Source organism: Hydra viridissima, unplaced genomic scaffold (assembly GCF_058129835.1).
Source record: "Hydra viridissima isolate aposymbiotic clone 2 unplaced genomic scaffold, HvirCarnegie_v1 scaffold_14, whole genome shotgun sequence".
NCBI classification, from domain to species: domain Eukaryota; kingdom Metazoa; phylum Cnidaria; class Hydrozoa; order Anthoathecata; family Hydridae; genus Hydra; species Hydra viridissima.
This window is the reverse complement of record NW_028324313.1, coordinates 2,404,780-2,425,128: the sequence shown is the minus strand read 5'-3', so window position 1 is coordinate 2,425,128 and position 20,349 is coordinate 2,404,780. Positions and strand designations below refer to the sequence as shown.

The 20,349-nt window shown below is 30.1% G+C and overlaps 1 protein-coding gene across 1 annotated transcript; it reads left to right on the top strand.

Moving 5' to 3' along the window:
- Positions 1–11,226: 11,226 nt before the first annotated feature.
- On the top strand, positions 11,227–19,032 carry LOC149878794 (uncharacterized). The gene is made up of 2 exons (XM_090072300.1): positions 11,227–17,901; positions 18,234–19,032. The coding sequence occupies exon 2, from the start codon at positions 18,670–18,672 to the stop codon at positions 19,030–19,032; it is 363 nt and encodes a 120-aa protein (XP_089928426.1). The 5' UTR covers positions 11,227–17,901; positions 18,234–18,669.
- The last annotated feature ends 1,317 nt before the right edge of the window (positions 19,033–20,349 follow it).

Below are 20,349 nucleotides of genomic sequence, written 5' to 3'. Positions count from 1 at the left end.
CTCTATTCATACATTTGTATACAGAGGATGAAAATGGGCACTTGAGGCGGTCCCTGCATTCTGATTGGTTGTTTCAAATTCATCACGTGATCATGACGTTGTCGTTCCAATCGCATCATCGATGACGTCATCATGTCGTCACGTTCATGGATGAAACAATCATGTTGGGGAGTCGTGCTTGCACGACTCCCCAACATGATTGTTTCATCCATGTCCTTCACAAGCAAGTTGACTCCATGAGCTCCGCATTTGCTAGCCGAGATGTGTGGATATTTCTCCTTAATGATCCTCCACGCTGATTTCATAACAGGAGCGTTGTCGCTTATGAGACTGGTAAACTTTTGTGAGCCAATCTTCTCAATAACTTGTAAGAACTTCTCAATTATCTCATAGTAATATTATATGGTGGAGTTTTGTATATTTATAACAGATTCGTATTATTATCCCTCATTTGAAATGTTGCGGTTGTTGATACTGGTTGTTCTTATATCTATTGTGTTTTGTAATTGGTGTGGTTATTCTGCTTGTAAATTGTTATACGATGAATGTGATCATAATTTATATGCTTGTGATTTGTTATCTATCTGTGGTTGCGATGTCAGTACTCGACGATCCGGATGTAATTCGATGGGACCCTTCTGAAGGTTTTGGTGATGTGGGTCCTGGGGAGTTTAGAGGTTATAATTCTAAATATATATGGAATAAACCTAAATCTGACAAACCTGTTGTTATGCCTAATCAAGCTGATCGTGTTGGTTTTTTATCGGAGAAGAATTTTAAGGATCCTGAGAAAGCTCGTTTGATTTTAAATTCAGTTATGTCTATTTTTGGTGGTATTCAACCACGTTCTGTTGTTGATGGTACACGTGCTGTTTTACAAACTATGTCTGCTCTTCGTAAATCTGCTGCTCAGTTTCCTATATTAGCTCTTAATTTTTTGAAGGGCTATAAATTGATTCGTCAGGTTCCATCTCCTCTTACACGTTCATGGGAACAGATTGGTATGAATGAATTAGGTTTATCGCGTCAGAAAAGTATATTGGAGCATATTTTGTCTACTCCTGAGATATCTGATGATGAGGTTGAAATATTTAGTGATTATGATTCAATGGAGGAAATGTTGACTGAAGCTGAGCAATTTATTAAAGATAAACCTATTCAGCAATTTATGAGAGATACTTATAAATTTAAGTTGGAACGTTTGGAAAAGGAAAAAGGTCCTTTAAAATCTAATGTTCCTATGATTCCTGTTTCTGCAAAGGATAATGATTTTAATAATACAAATGTTCGATTTCCTAAAAAGCGTCCAAATGTTTTACCTACTCCACGTCCTCCTTCATCTCTTCCTGATGTTTCTAATGTAGATAAAGTACGTCCTCCTAAACGTAAATCCGATGTTATTGATGATATAGTTCCTAATAAAATAGTGAAAATTGATCCTTTATGGCAGTATGTGATGATGTGTATACAGAGTATGAAAATGGGCAAATGGGCATCCGGGCATCTCTGATTGGTTGATTTATCATCACGTGATCATGACGTTGTTTGTTCCAATCGCATCATCGATGACGTCATCATTGTCGTCACGTTCATGGATGTCACGATCATGTTGGGGAGTCTTGCTTGCACGACGACACAATTTTACCCATTTTCATCCTCTGTATACAAATGGGTTAATAGAGAATTGCTGAAAAGTAAAATACATCTGAAACAGCTTCCATTATAGAAAAAATTAACAAAATATGCGTTAACAAATATATGTATAAAATATATAATGAAAAAATACCGTGTAAAATAATGAAAAAAACACCGTTTAAAAACAAAATAAAATACCGTGTAAAATAATGAAAAAAACACCGTTTAAAATATACTAAATTGCACACTTTTTACCAGGGAAATTCCCTGGGAAATTACTAGATTTTTTTAAAAGAATAAAATAAAACTAGTTCCCAGACCCCAAAGATGTTAAACCGCGCATTTTTACAAATAAACAAAAAATAAAATGAACAACAAAGTTACCTTCCTTCGACGCCATTTTGGAAAAAATTTGAGTAGAGCTTCGCCGTCTGATCTCCTTTGGGGCTTTCGCCCAAATGACAGTTTAACGTTTGCACTGGTATATATAGACAAAACGGCCCTTAAGTAAACAAACGACGGCCCTTAAGTAAACAAACCGTTGCGGGGGGTCCTAAACCGACCAATCAGATTGCAGAGAAAAGTAAACAAAAAAACCAACCGACCAATCAGATTGCAGAGAAAAGTAAACTAAAGAAAAATCGACCAATCAGATTGCAGAGAAAAGTAAACAAAAGAAAAACCGGGGGTAAAATAGAAATAAGACGGGTGTAATGAACAAATTATTATTAGTACATATTATTCATACAAATGTGTTGCTGCTGGTAGAGTTGGAGTTATATCATAATATAAAGTTAGAGAATGTACAAGAATATAGAATTATTCAATTGTTAAACAAAAATCAGGTGTGACGAATACATAATTTTCTTTTCCGTTTTCTTCGTATTGGAGATGCATTCTTCCTTTTCGTATTTCTCGAATTGGAAACGTTGAACTGGAAAAGCATTCTTCGAATTGGAAACATATATCAAGAAGGTCTTCTTCAATATCGATAAGCGTTTTATTTTGATCGTATTTTTCAATATAAACATCTTGGTTTTTTGACAAAGTGATATATAGCGAGCGATTTCCATAGTCATCACATTTGGTTTCAAGTTTGCCACCAGATGAAAACGAAATAGCGTGTTCTGTCGTTAACCAAAAACGATCCAAATCATTTGGAAGATGATCGATTTCGAGAAACGTTGGTTTGCAGATCGTTCAATCTTTTGAGAAATGGATAACAAGAACCATAATTTTTTATTTTTTTTAATCTATAATAAAAGAAGGTATTAATTAATTTAATTTAGTTGAGTGAAATTGAAGAAAAACACACCGTTAAAAAGAGATAAAATAATGATGCTAAATAATAAGTAACGTTATAATATATATTAGTTAAAAGAATAAAATAAAATATTTTAGAAAAAAATGAGCGAAAGAAGATATATGCCTCCTTATCCTTATCGTGGAAACGGATTAAACAAGAGAGCGATAAAAAAAATAAAAAACAACAAAGAGAAAACGACAGAGAGGAGGAGGTGAATTAACCAACAAGGCTGTTGAAATATTATCTCCTCTTCCATTGGCGTTTACTGAAAGTGCTAGTAGATATTTGGTGAAGAAAGCTCTAGACAAATTATCACCTAGTAAGAAAAAGTTTGTAGTGTTACCAAGTTCTGCAACAAACGTTTCATCGATCAATTCATATAGATATGACGATTGAAAATCCATTTAGGAGATTAAGAAGATGGTGGAAAAAGATAAAAGAGAAAAAACGCATAAAGAGAATAAAACCTGTACATTATGAATATTGGTTTATAAAAGAATAATATTTTACAATGTAGATTAATTTTGTATTTTTTGTAATCGTTTAAATGCTGACGAATTTGTGATAGAATCAAATCTATTTTCGATTTGTTCTGATACACCCCATAGATAAGCACAACATCTTAATCGATCGATAAAATCAGTAATGTTTGCGGCGGTTTGAAGAAAAATAGCGATGGCGCTTTTGATATCTCTTTCGTCGATGTTTGCGTGTTGATCGTTGTTTGCTTCATTTAAAAGTTTATTTATTTCATTGAACGGAACTAGATTTTCTTTGTCGAGCGAAAGGAGAAACAAATAATGATGCTTGTATTTCCATACATCTTCCCATTCGTTGGTATTGTAAGGATTAAATCGAGCATAACAGTGGTTGCATTTTTTTTTACAGTTCATCTAAATATAGTAATTTAAACCGTTTAAAATATTACGAATAAAAGTAATTATATATATATATATTGATGTATACGAAAATCAATAACATTGAAATGGAAAATACCGAGAAAAAAAGTTGTATTAAACAAATAATTGACGTAATAAAACAAAATAAAATAGCTAGTTTGATAGCGTTTTTTTTTTATTGTTTTTTTTGCGTTATATTTTGGAAAAGAAAAAACTCAACAGCTTCAATTTGCTATCGATTGGATTGCTACAGTTTCACCTAATTTTAACAACAGTCGTATTACTCATATACAACCACCGATAAAACCAACACCATTTACAACAAAAAAAAAAAACGTTTTATCAATGAAAAGAGTTTGTAAATGAGAATTGAATAACGAAAAATTGATCAAGGACTCGTCGTTGTTGACATTTCTATGAACTTCGCGATGTTTTCGTTCGCAGGTGTTGCACAAAGGACTTCGACAAGTTTCGCAACTTGTTAAGTAAACAGATGATTTTTCCAGATATATTTCACAAACAAAGCAGGTTGTATAAGTTGCTTTTTTGTGAGCGTAATGTTCGTGTAATCTTTTTTTCATTTTCCTCAATTTTTTTAAATACGACATGGCTATTTCATTGCTCTTACGTAATGCGACTTTCAATTCTTCATTTTTTTGCGACTTGATATACTTTTCAATCTGATAACTTAATTTGTGAAACATTTCGTATGCGTCTTTTGTTTTTCGTTCGACAGCCGTTTTATAGTCTTCGCCCGTTTTATGATCATCGATGACTCTAATCTTGCATTCGACATCAGTCAATAGATAGAGGATTTTTTCATCAGTATTCATTTTATGTACTAAAGAGAATATATATTTATTATTTTTTAAAAACGTTCTATATAATTTTTTCGAAATAATCTTTCCAGGAATTTTTCCAAAATTCGTTGCAACAACATTTGCAATTGCACAACGATTTATCTTGTTCGTTTTTATCGATTTCGTTTTTTAGTCGACCAAACAACATAACTTTATCAAAGGCTTCGTTTATTTCATCACTCAACGATTTCTCCATTTTATGTTATTTTTTATCTAAATAAAAATATGTATTTTATATTAATAAGTAATTAAATAAACAAACATTAGATCTTTTCGTCCTATTTTGGTAAATATTTGATTCCAATAAGCGCATTCTTCGTTTGTTAATTCATCTTCCATCGAGTAACCCATACATCTTAACCATCTTCTAATGGCTTCGTAACATTTTTCGTAAGATTTTTCTCGATCGTAATCGTAATCGATAGAGTCCAAAAGATGTTGATAGAGTCCTATCTCTCTTCCCAATTTTTTCCAATCTTTTCCAATACGAGGAGCAATAGCGTTGATAAGTTCTTGGTATTTCATATTATATATTTATATATATCTGAAAAAAAAACAAAAACAAATAAACATTATTTATTATAATATTATTTTAACTTCATCTTTCATTAAATGCTTGCACATTTCACTTCGTTGTCGTTCATCTTTCTTCATTATTTCGGGCAAGCGAGTTATAATATCCTTATCGATATCGACGGTGTTTCCTTCGTCATCGTTTTGAATAATGTAAATATCTCCTCTGATCGATCTAAGGAGCGGATAATTTTTAACGTGAGAATTTCTCGGATAAGGAAAAGGTTTGATTCCGTATAAAGCGGTGTGATGAGGAAATATAACGAGATATTCTTCCATATTTGGTATTTTTCTCACGTTGGTTAGTCTCGGTTTTCGCAACTCGCTTTTTGACAAATGAAGAATGCGTACCATTATTATTAATATGCTAAAAAAAAAAACAATAAACAATATATATATAAAATCAAGATAAAAATTTACACAAACAAGGATTATCGTCGATAATCATCGATTTTCCTTCTTCGTTTTGAATTATTGTACGAGCGTGATTTTTACAATAAGTTAATGATGTTTTGTCTACAACGTAAACGTCGTATTTTGCAAACAATTCTTCAACGAACATTTTTTTCTTTTTGTAAAAGTTAGCAAAACATTCGTGATTTTCTAACCAATCGACTAATTTGTCGTTTGCGAGTTGTAAAAGCGATTCTTTTTTTTCTTTTTTCAATTGCTTTTCGACTTGACAACACGCACAATCGCAACAAATCGAATCAATCTTTCTGAGTTGACGAATATCTTCTTTTTTTCTTCGAATATGCTGCATGAAACGAGACGTTTTCCATTCTAGCGATTTTTTTTTAAATTGTTTTTTTTCACATCGTTTGCACAAACAGTCAAGCATCTGAAAAAAAAAAATGACAATGTGTGTTTTTTTTATTAGAATTTTTTTATTTGGTTGTTATAAAAAGACAATCTTTGGTCAGGGTTTAAATCCTTTTCTTTTAAACCGTAAGGATATACGGTGACTCGATGTTGTTGTTGTTTTTGTTGTATAACCAAAGGAGGTGGTTTCATTTTTTCCGTCTAAAATAAAAAATCGTATTTTGCACAAATATCGTATCGACCGATCTGTTGAATTTTAAGCGATAGTTCTTTTTCGATATCATTTTCGTTTCTTGTTCTTTGTTCTCGTTTAAACCAACTGGTTAACATTTTAAAGCTTTTTTCTTTTATAAATCTATAATCGATATCGATACAATCGAGTTCGTCTTCGTCTATGTTTAATACCCTTCCTAATCGTTTCCAATCACTTGCAAGTTGATAAGCAATTTGTTCAAATTTTAATCTTCTTACCTGTCTTTTTTCTTCGTTATCCGTTTCTGCATTTGTTATTTTTCTTTTTTTTTTTATTATCCATCTATAAGAAAAAAAAATAACAATTATATATCGTATTTAAATAATAATAATAATTATATATCGCATTTTTTAATTTTACACAAGTTGCAAATAAAAACGTCCAATTTCTCGTCCCAATCACCGTATTCGTCTATATTGCATTGCGAACACGTGTCGTATTCGAATTCGTGCGATTGTATCGTTTCGCTTTCGTAAAACATATCTTCGTACATTTCGACAGCGTTAATTTGTTCTGCCTCGGGATAAAAAGGAGTGAAAAATTTTTTTAAATTGATTGATATTTTTTTTTTTTAAAAAAAATATCAATCAATTTCCATAGGTTCTTCTTCTTGATTTTCTTTTCGATATATTTTTTGTTCAATTTCCGGTTCATCGATTTCCATCGGTTCCTCCTCCACATTATTTTCTAAAGCTTATCATAAAAAAATCGGTTAATAAAAAAAATAATTGTAATGTATTTCTTAATTTAAATAAATCCTCCATACAATATTGACTCAAATAATAGTTAAACGTCATAATTTCTATAGATGGACAATGGATAATTTCACCATCATCAATATGTCCACCGCATTGTCCATATTTAAAAGGTGATGCGATGTGTTCAAATTTAGGCACCCCTAACAATTCAATGTTGTACGATAAAATATCGTTTTTCTCACAAAATCGTCTTTCGTATATCCCACCTTTATACAACACCACATCGTTTTTACCGATATGTTTCATTAAAAATTCATCTACATTTTTACAGGATATTATTGTAGTCGATGTAAACAACGATTTGTTTCCATTTAACAAACTAACTTTTGGATAATACGGTAATTTGTGTATAAACTTGCAACAATATTCGAATGCGTTTCGATATTTAGATGGAAGATAATCATAATCAATGCACGGAACAACATGAATATTTAACATATATCCAAAAGGATCGCACATTCTTGTTAAGGAAATTTCTCTCGTGCAAGCATGATTTTTTGAAATTTGAATAGTCTCCATGTCCATAAGCCACCATCTTCTTCGCAGTTCTACTTTGAAAAAAAAAAAAACATTATTTCCGTTTTGTCAAAACCCACTTTACGATTCTCTTTCCGACCCTATTTAATTTGTTATTCATCGCATTGTTGGTATATCTCGAGTTTGTTTTTCGTTTGCAAAATTTTAATTTTTTACATTCGGTTTTTCTTTTTTTGAAATTTTTTTTTCTCCATTTTTTTGATTTTTTTACCGGCAAGGAATTATTTACCAGTACCGAAGATATTATTTTAAAATCAACATCATCATCATCATCATCATCATCATCATCATCATCATCATCATCATCATCATCATCATCATCATCATCATCATCATCATCATCATCGTTAATTCGTCTCGGTTTATATTTTATAATAGCCATTTTTTTTAAATGTTTTTTTTTCATATTTTTCTCTCATTATATACTATTTAAAAGGGTCAAGATATATTAATTATTATAGTGTCAAAATAAAAAAATAAACGCTTACCTTTATTCATTTGTTCTGCTGTATTCTCGTTAATGGTGCGCATCATTTTTATATATAAATATATTATTTATACTAGAAAAAAAAAAATAATAACAATAACAATATGGTAACAAACAAATCATTGCACGATTATTTCACTTCGGAATCGATATTTAATGATTATTATTTGGGTGTATATTCGTTAGACGAAATACAAAATGCGTTTGATTATTCGCATTTGAGTAAAAAATTTAACAGAAAAGGTTGTTTTATTATATATAACAGCGATCCGTCATATAAAAAAGGAGAACATTGGCGAATGTTAATGAGAATAGATAAAGATCATCTGTTTTGTTTTGATAGCTTCGGCAAACAAAGTTTCGATCAGCAAATTCCTCTGTCTTTTTTAACTTGCAACGTACTTTTTGAAAATGCGAGTTTGATAAATACAAACTCCTACATCGATAGTTTATCTGTTAATTACAACGAAATCGACACCACTTTGCAAGATTCTAAAAAAGATTTAAAATCAAACACGCAATTTTATTATTTTTCGCAATTTATCAAATGCTATTCTTTGGAAAACAACATACAAAATCTTACCATTTCATACAATCGTTTGATTTATCAAAAATACGACACTGTTTTATGCGGTGGTTGGTGTGCTTATTTTGCTTCACTTTTCTTTCAACATTTTGAAAAAATCAAACATAATATCGACTTGTCCTATTTTAAACAAATATTGGCATCGCATTTTCAAAAAAGCAACGTTTTTGATCAACGTTTAATTTTTGAATTCAGAAACTTTATTAGAAATGTATTTTTAAAATATTGTGACGTAATAGCTAAACGCGCTTTCTTGCACGATATAGAAGATAAAGAAGATAAAGAAGAAATGTACATACACGATTTTGATTCGTCATCTTTTGAATTTAACCGTATTCGTATCTTTCAAAACGAAGTTAACATTTTACAACACAACGAAAACAAAGCTTTACTTAAACAATTTGATTGGTTAAGAACAGAACAAAACACTCACAACTCAACGTTTCTACATGAAAACGATTTAAACAAATTACCGTACTATTGGTTAAACGATTCAATCAACACTTTGAAAGAAAACGAAAAGATGATTTTGTTACAAAAAAGATTAACGGATATAGCAAGAGAAAATAACATTTCAAAAGAGGATAAACAATTATTAACATTATTATAATAATATTTACATTATTTTTTCATTGTCTTCATGAGTCTATTTTCTTTTTTTTAATACAAATACATTTTTTTTAAATTTAGCCAAGGTGATTTTAAATTGTTCGTTTTTATCGATAAGATCTTCGTTTTCGCAAAGCATATCTGTAACTTCTTTATTGAGTAAATACCTTTCGTATTTCAAAGACTTTATTTTTTTCTTCAAACGTTTTATTTTCTTGATCATTTCGTCTCCGCTTAATAACGTATTCATTTTATTGTTGCTAAAAAAAAATTACATTATATAAAAAAAATATCATATATCGTCAAATTCAAATTGTCGCCAATCAAAATCTTTTCTCCATTGATGTTCTTCATGACATATTTTACTATTACATATATTTAATTTACAACATTCACATTTATTTACAATATTATCTTTAATTAGCCATATTTCTTCGCATATTTCACATTGCAAAATGTCTTTCATCGATTCCATAATTATTTTTCGATATCGGTCTACAGTTTTAATTCTTTCATCGATAAGCGATTTAGAACATAAGCAATGTGGAACAACGTTATTATTTTGCATCTAAAAAATATTATTTTTTTTACATTTTATATCGATTTCGCAAAAACAAAATATATTAACGCATTTGCAATACTTTAACATTACATCACACTGCTTTGTATCGTTTGTTTTCTTTGCAATGTCATCTTTAAATACTTCATCATCATCATCGACAACATTTTGTTTTCGTTTTCGTGATATTTTTTCGATTTCCATGATGATGATTATCAAATGATGATGTTATCTTATCAAACGCTATCGAATGTTATCGACTAAAAATTATCATCGTCTTATATACGTTTCTCTTATTGTTTCACCTGTTTTTTTTTTTATTATTTGTTCCTATTCAATATCGTTACTTTTATTTTGCGTACATTATATTTGTTTCTAATCAATATTATTCATTGTTGTCATCGAAACACCATTTATTATTTCACCTGTTTATGACATCACTTTTATTTTTGCGCTCTTTTAGTTTGTTCCTAACCAATAACACCTATTTTATTGTTTCACCTGCTTTGATTTTGCACACTTTCTATTTGTTCCTAATCAATATTATTCATTGTTGTCATTAGTAACAACGATTTATTGATTCACCTGTTAATTGTTATTAAAAATATAAATTAACTGTTTTTTTCGTTTTTATTTCAATCTATCAAAATGACTCTCATATGTTATACATCGTTTTTTGAGAAATTTATAAGTGATATTAACGAATCGCATTTATTAAATAATAATATTACTATAAAATTAACTTCTGATATGAAAGTGGAAAAAATAGACAAAGCGTTTTCGTTAACTATTAAAGCCGATACAATATTAAACTGGACGCACGATAAAATTGCAAAATTAGAAGATAAGCTAATTCGGCTACGAAGTTTAATCGAGACCGGTTGGGTGGATGAAGAAGAGCAAATGAAAAAATATTCAGACAAACAACGACGCTATTTTGATTTTGAACATCAGTTGCGAAATGGTATGTTTTCGATCGATCAACGAACAATTTTTCATTTTAATGTTAATTCACTCTCTATGAAATACGCAGCTATTTTTAAACAATCAAAAAAAAGAAAATGCAACGAATAACTTTTTTTTGTTACATATATTCTTTTTATTATAATATATTACTTTTTTTTTTATTGTATTATTTATTATTATCAATTATTGTTTTCACTCCTTGACCGACACCAGCACTTATCGCTCCGCTCGCTGCAGCTTTTGCTGTTCCTATTGCAATAGCTCCTGCTTTAGCTGCTAAAGCTGCTTTCGTAGCAATAGCAGTTGCCGCTGCTGTTCTAGCCGCAATGGCTGCTTTAGCTGCAATGGCCGCTATAATTGGAGCAATGATAAAAGGTAATCCTCCTCTCTGTATATTTCTACTTCTCCTTCGTTTTTTATATCTTTTTTTTTTTTTTGATATTTGTTTTCTTCGTAAATAATTAACTCGTGAATTGCTAATCATCTCTTTTATATTAATTGATTTCTTCGTGCTACTGCCCAATCTAATGCCTTTTTTCCGTATGTCGAAGATAAAAAGTGATCACCGGCAATTTTTCCCAATCGAATAAGTTTTTGAATTTTTTCACCTCTTCCTCGTTGTTTTCTATTTTTCTTTCTGCGATACCTTCGCTTAATTCGTCCTCGATTCATTATTATGGTTTGTTTTTTTAATGTTTTTTTTTTTCGTCTTTTATAATAAATTATTGTGAAAAAATATAGTCTTTTAACTAGCTTTTAACGAGTTAGGTGAATATGTTATTTCTTCATGCAAACCCGTTCCATTTTGAATATATTCAGTTGGTACATACACGCCAATTGTTACTTGCCCTGTAAAATTCTCATGAAACTTTATCGTAATTTGAAAAGCACTACTTCCTGTCATAATTTGAGGAGGTGCATTTTGAACAGAATTATAATCACTCGTCATATCAAACACTAATGGTTGATCGTAATTGTATTCTGGATTTAAATAATCACGCATGTTTGGAATAAAAGTATCATTCTGATCATGATAAGCAGATACAAAATTATCAATGTTTGACGTTGAAGAAAGACCGCCATTGTGCCAACTTGCATACATACGATAAACTTGACAGCGAGTTAAGAAATCTTTCATATCAAATTGAATCACATCACCCGGATTACTATCATAACTTCGTCTGCAATTTGAAAACGAAACTTGCGATATAACTGCCGTAGATATATCACTCAAAGTCATGCAATTTTTATTTTGATGTTCTAACTGATCTTTCCGATAACAAGAAATAATAATAGTATTTCCCAACCAATTGGAAACTTTATTATTTCCCATGTCAATAGTAAACTCGTTTCTATTATTAACAACATTATCAATTGTTTCTAAATGCTACATGCGAAATAATGTATAAGGTTTATCTGGATTAGACATCATCAGAGAGGTTTTTTCTACAACCAACGTGGGATTTATTTTATGATTTAACATAAACAAACACGGATCCTCCATTTTTAAACCAATATTAGCTAAACTTGTAACTTGCGCATCAGTAACGGGAAAAATAAGTTCTAACAATTTTTCGTATTTATTTTCAAAATACAATTCCAATGCGAATTTCTTTCTCCCAACATATTCTTCTATTTCAAATATTTCATTCAACAACTTTAAAGGTATAAGAAAATATAAACCGTTTCCACAAGCTTTCTTATTATATCTATCGCACAAAATTGATTGATAACCAGGCGCTTCGCCAGTAAGCGCGCGAATATTAGCATTTGTAGCTTTACTTTCTGCTACTGCTGGATGTTTAGCAAAAAAGCCTTTAACTGATTTATCGCCATAACTAACACAACCCATTTGTTGATCTAAATTCTTTTCGCGATACGTTTTTTTATAATTTTTCTTGTAAGTTAACGCTCTCATACGAGACAAAAATTCAGACGGAACAAAATTGTTACTGCAATGTTCTTGATTTTTCGCTAAATTTGTAAACAATTTAATTCCTTTTATCCAATAAAAAATAAAATCTTCTCGCACGCAAAACTTTTTCATTAATGCTTCATCATCATGACCATCTGTCATATTAAAATAAGAATTATCGTTCATATTTTTTAATATTCGCAATTTAAAAGCGAGACATATTTCACTTAATTTTATATGATCAACAGCTTCCCATTCAAAACGAAGTTTTAGATCTCGAGTAGTGTTATTATTAGGATACACTACTTGCGTAGCAGACTTTATTATTTCTTCTTGAACTCCTGTTGTATTAAAACCAGTCCATTTTTCACTCAATCTTTCTTGCCATTCTTTAGATAATTTTCCCGAAAGAGCTTGTTTTAATAAATCTCCTTCTTCTTTTGTATTAATTAAACTCTCTTCAAGAGTAGCAGGATTATCGTTAGGACTATATCGATCTTCCAAAGTCCTTTTACGTAACTTACTTTCTGTAGATATTTTTTTTTTCTAATAATTAATACAACATTATCAAACTCTTTATATATATTTTTAATTAAGAATATACATCAATTAAAATCGCTTTCAGATTCGCTTTTAAACACGTCTTTTTTTTGTTTTTTAACGTCTTTCAATGCTTTCTTATAACCTTTTTGTAACCATTCTTTTTTTCGATGTTTATCAGGTCTTTTACATACAACAGTTCTTAAAGCGCACGTTCGACACATATCTTCAACATTTACAGCTTCGACATTTTCTAAACACACGTTACACAATATATTTTTTCGAGATCTTTTTTTATCTTTTCGCACTTCAACATCACTTTCTTCATCTTCGCTTATGACATCACTATTTCGTTTCTCGTTTCGCGACTTTGTTTTTCTTTTTCTTTGTTTATCTTCCTCATTTGTATAACTCTCTTTCTCTTTCTTTAACAATTCAAGTTTGTCGTTCATTTCTTTTATTCTTTCATTCATTTCTTTTTTATTTTCTTCTTTAATTTGTTGTAAATAACCATTTATTTGTTTTATTTTTTGATTATTTATCTCATTGTATATATGTCGAATCTCATCATGAGATTTTTTCGATTTTACAATAAATCTATTAGCATACGCTTTAATATGACTCATTTTTTTATTAATAACTTGAACTTCGACAATAAATAGTGGATTAAATTTATCATCTTCAAAAATTAACGGTTCTTTATTCGAATTAAAATGTAAAACGTACATTTAATTTTCTGAAGCAGCGTTACTCGATTTAAAATAAACGTTCTCATTACACCATCAAGTTGAGGTTTTATATTATTATTCATTGTCACATGAATATAACCATCTCTTTCATAATATTCGTTCATGTCAAAAGAATAAACAATATTTTCAACAAGCTTGTTATTTAAAAAAACCATTTGAGTTAACGCATTTTCAAACTGAACATGAACCATTTTATCATCTTCGTGAGGAAAATTCAAAACATTACTCGGCATAAAAAATATTTGTTTAACAAAGCATTTTACTTTATTCTCGCCATATCTTCGCAAACATTCGTCTATAGATTCCATCCCCACTTCCAACAAGAGAGGATTATTTTCATTACTTTCATTATTTTCTTTCCATTTCCAATTTTTATGTAAAATAAAAACATCTTTCAAAAACCGGTATCCATTGTAAAACAAATATTGGATCGACAGCATAATTATATACTAATTTTTCATTTCTTGAATTCAATAACGTACAACTAAATGTAGAATAATCAACCGCATCTTTTACTTGAAAATAACGCATTTGCCCTTCTAAAAGAAGTTGATAGTTATTTAACAATGAAATGTTTGTTCTTTTATCACCTTTAACTAAATATTGATTTAAATCAAACGACGCCACTTCATGCTCTACCTTTATATTATTTAAATAAACATCACATTTCTCCGCCATATTAAACGTAATATGCACCCAACGATCTTCTTCAGAAGGAAAATTAAGAGCTTCCGTTGGAAAAAAATAAATGTAAGTTAATACGCAACGATAATATTTTTTATTTATATTTCTTTGTTGAATTTCATTAACTACTGAATTCGATAATCTTAATGAAAAAGGGTTACTCTCATATTGCAGACTATTATCATCGCGATGAATAATCATAGTTTCAAACACATTTGTCAATTTTTTATTTTTATTTCTTTCATCTCTAGGCTGATACACTATTAAATAAACACCTCTAATAGGATAACTTTCCTTCCAATTATCAATAATAGTACCATCATATCTTCTTTGAACAAGCGGTTGTTGATATATATCGGTACAATAAAATGTAAGCTGTTGAATAGCATCATCCGTTAATATATTCTTTTGTCCTTGACACCAACGATAATAATTCGTTTTATTTTTAGTAGGAATTTCTTTTCTCCACAAACCTAAACATACCAAAGGCAATTTTACTGAAGAAGAATAACTTTCTTTTATTTGTTCACAATATAACCACACTTCCAAATTGTTCTTTTTATCATTCATGTATGGTTTAGATTTAACTGATTTAAAATCACCAGTTAATAATGAAACATAGTCATCATTATATTTTAATGAATATTTAAAATTTCCCACTGGATTTTTAAGAAATTTAATTACGTTATACACAACAGTTTTATTAATTGCTTCTAAAGATATATCATCATATAACGGAGGACACCATTTTAAATTATCTTTCTCACTCCATTGCAGAGTCCATAGTTCTTTACACATTACTTTCAAATATATATTATTCTTATAATCTTCAAAACTTAATCCATTTAACACCATATTCGTTTTTCCATCCATTAATCCTTGTTTAAAATAATCTAATATTTGAGGTGATCGAATAGGAAATATATTCTGTTCTGTTGTTTGAAACCATGGAATAGTTAAATGTGATACAATAGTATCCTTATTCGCCGACACTTCTAAATACGAATAATCTGCTTTGTTCGCAACTCTATTATTCTTCAATCTTATAGACGACATTCCAAATAAAAAATCTTGAATACGAGGAGGAAAACAAAGCATATATTTCCAATACTTCTTATCTGGATACAACAAATGTTGCCACTCTTGTAATATTGACTCTATTTCTACTTGTTTATCTTTAATTCGATCGTTATTTTCACCGTATAAATATTCGTACATCGTTTCAATCAACAAACATTCGTTAGGGATTCCACTACTATGTCCTTCTTGAATAATATTGTTTCCAAACCAATACCTCATATCGGTTAAATGTTTATTTTTATTAAACTTATAATAATATTTTACACCAGTCGGATATATAGATCTTTGAATGTACTCTTCAAAAAATCTTGCAAACGGAGTTGGTACAAATATAGGATATGAATATCCAGTTTTAGAATCTTCACCAAACACATGACCAATATTAGAAACACGAACAGTAATTTTAATTTCATTTACATCATCGCTTTTTTTATATTTATCGGAATCTCGAGGTTCGATTTTTATCGAAAACAAATATGTAAATTTCCTTCGATCGGGATCAATCATATCTAAAACGTTACTGTCTTTTGGATTATTATCATGTTCCACAAAAAACAAAAATGGCAAATTATGATATTCAGACGGATCTCTTAAGACATATTTTCCATTCTCAAACTTTTCATATCCTTGTCGAGCAAAATTATGAAGATTATCATACATACTTAATTTATCGTCATATTGAAAACTAGTGTATTGATGAAACGGAAATACTTTATAAACAGCAACCTGAGAATGAGTAGGAATAAAACCGAAATCCATCACACTTTTTACAACTTCAGGTGGCGTAGTAGGTAAAGGACTTGGAAGAGGAAAATAATATTGATTATGAATAAATGTCTGCTTCACATCGTATTTATCACTTTCCGGTTCGTTTACTATTCTCACGTCTTTACCCTTCGGCATTACATCATACCAAAAAAATTTTTGAGGTCTTAACCCTCGCATTTTAAAATTAATTTCCCCTCAATTTTTATCTGTCACCATCTCACAAAAATTTCTTTCTCTTGAAATGTAACTTTCATTTCTCAAAGGACTAGCCGATATTCCACTACAAAATGAACCATTCCAAAATTTAAACGGTAAATAAGAATTCGGAATCGACGGAAAATTCATGTTCCACCAATTTTTATCAATATCACTTCGTAAATCATTCCACTTAAGCCACTTTGCACCATCATTCATAAATGTTCTTTTCATAAATACATTATCGTCATCATTCCTTTTCAAATATTCGTCATTTACTAACTGTACAATACTATGATATATATTAGGTTTTCTCCGCACATCTTCTCGAAAATCGATAACTTTTAAATCCCAACCATGTGCGATACACACCTTTTCTGTCATCCACTCTAATATCACTGGTTCTTCATTCAATCCAATCCGAGAATAAAATTCATAATTATTATTATTATAATACTCTTTTACCTTTTGAATCCACGGATCATTTGTTCTATCTTCTTTTTCCAGTAAAGATAAATTAGTGGGAATTAACATAGATTGTAAAAGAATTATAGAATCTCTCTTCAACATATTTCGAGTCACACTTTTTCTAAAATCTACAAAAGGTAAAGTAAATTCATTCATCACATTGAAAAGATTTTTCGTTGATGAAGAATCACCACGAATTTCGGAATAATAATAATGCGTGGCTTCATATAACGAATCATCTAACACTTCTTCCCACAACATAATAATTTCAAACAAAAAAAAATATATAATAACCTATTTCTATTCTCACCTATATTTATATATTATTATTTCTTTAACAGATACTATTTCAAATGTTATAAAAAACCGTTATTTTCTTCATTTGAAACGGTGTTTTTCATTATTTTACTAACACGTCCGCATATATATTATTCCTTACTTACCCCCGGTTTTTCTTTTGCTTACTTTTCTCTGTAATCTGATTGGTCGGTTGGTTTTTTTGTTTACTTAAGGGCCGTCGTTTGTTTACTTAAGGGCCGTTTTGTCTATATATACCAGTGCAAACGTTAAACTGTCATTTGGGCGAAAGCCCCAAAGGAGATCAGACGGCGAAGCTCTACTCAAACTTTTTCCAAAATGGCGTCGAAGGAAGGTAACTTTGTTGTTCATTTTATTTTTTGTTTATTTGTAAAAATGCGCGGTTTAACATCTTTGGGGTCTGGGAACTAGTTTTATTTCATTCTTTTAAAAAAATCTAGTAATTTCCCAGGGAATTTTCCTGGTAAAAAGTGTGCAATTTAGTCTATTTTAAACGGTGTTTTTTTCATTATTTTACACGGTATTTTATTTCGTTTTTAAACGGTGTTTTTTTCATTATTTTACACGGTATTTTTTCATTATATATTTTATACATATATTTGTTAACGCATATTTTGTTAATTTTTTCTATAATGGAAGCTGTTTCAGATGTATTTTACTTTTCAGCAATTCTCTATTAACCCATTTGTATACAGAGGATGAAAATGGGTAAATGGGCATCCGGGCATCTCTGATTGGTTGATTCATCATATCCTTTAATTGCTGATCAATATTATTTGTCATATCCTTGTTATATATGTATTAATTGTCATATCCTTTAATTGCTGATCAATATTATCGTAAAGATAATTCTGAGAAATTGGAAGGTTATACTGAATGTATTGCCACTCCTATTGATCCTGTTACTCCTTATAAATTTGATAATTGTTTTGATATTCAGTATTTGCCTGAGGATTTATCCAATTGGGAGAGTTATATATTGAAAGATATTCAGGATTATCGTATTCTTAGTGGTGATTTGGATCCTACTGCATCTGTTAATTGTAATTATAATTATTTACCTTGTGTTTCTCGCTTTCAAGGAAATAAGACCATTAAGAGAATGTATATTTGTGTCGATCCATCTTATATTGGTTTGGATGTTATGCCTACTACTGTAAGAATTAAGATTCATTACACTCATACCTTTCAAGTTTACAAAAAGAATCCTTTGTTTGAAAGATCCAATTTATACTTGGCTCCTAATACTGCTGTTCCTTCTATTCAAAATATTATGTTTGGTAACGATATTACTTACACGTTTGCTACAATGACTGATCCTTTTTGTCGTGATCCTAAAAAGCCTCGTTTATCTGTACCTATTTCAATGTTGAAGTTATCTGTTCCTAATTATCCCGTGATGTACAATAAAGTTGTTACTAAAGATGTTGATGATGAACCTTCGAATAAAAAGCCCAAACTTTAATTATATGCGGTGTATTTATTTAAATTTATTACAGGTGTTGTATTTTGTTTTAATGTTTCGTACAATAATAAAAGTAAATCATTATGAAAAGTGCTTATTATTTCTATTTCGTCCTCGTTGAAGATGTCTTTTAATCTTTTGTTCATGAATAATACTAAACATCTATTGTCGAATGCTTTGCGTTCTTGTGGGTGCCATTTAAATATTTCGTTTCGATATGTTGCGTTCATTGTTATTAATACTGATCGAGGGTCAACTTTTACTGCTTCTCTATATTTAACATCTGTATGTAAGGTGTGACTGCCTTCTAATAATTGTTTTAATACTTGAATGACTCCAATGTTTTCGAATATCATTTCGTCGCATCTGTATGCTAGACAATTCGTTAATTGTTGTAACATAAAGCTACTTGGTTGTGGTCCTGTTGGGCAGCTGAAATATCCGATTTCGTATGGTTCATAACACCCGTATAGTAGATTTCCTAGGAATGATTTTCCTGTATCTGATGGCCCGCATAGTATTACTCCTCGTTTTTTATGATTTCTGTTGAATAGCCACATTCCCAATCTGTATTTTAGGTATTCTAAAGTCATGTGATTGTCTATTGCTATTATTGATAAGAAATAGTTTAAACATCCTCTCTTTCCGTTGTTTGTTTCTGTTGGCAGTCTTTGTTCTAATACGTGTTCGTTCTGTTTAATTAGTAATTTTGTCTGAATATTGTCTTTTTCAATGTTTCCAATTGGTTTGGACTTATTTTTGTTTCTAAGTTACATAATTCGTAATTTGTTAAAAATACTTGTTCGTAATGTCTGTTATTTATTATGTTATTTTGTCTTATTATACTTATGTATTCGTCTTTTGGTTTTTTATTTGTTTTTGTATGTGAGGTCATCTTTGGCCAATCCGCAGCCTGTGCAATCGTCATTAGTGGCGATTTTGCATATGTATCTGATTGAGTTGTTGAGGTATTGTTCGCAGTCGATCCATTTAAATTTGCAGTATTGTTTACAGTCACTGCAAGTTGTTTGGTATGATTTGTTTTGTACGATCCATTTGCATTTGGTACAGTCTTCGGTGAGTCTATTTCTAATATAAATTCTTTTAATTCTTCTGGCAATGTCGTCGATTGCTGTTTTGTCTCCGATTGGAAATATTGTGGAGAGGATTTGGTGTGTATGGTATTTTCCGTTGTGTTCTGTTGCTGTTCCGTCTTTGTAGTGGCATTTTGTGTGTGATGCCCAAACGATTGGGTAATATCATGCACTTTGTGATTTTGTATCAAACCATATGTTTGGATTGTTGGGTCCAGTGTAT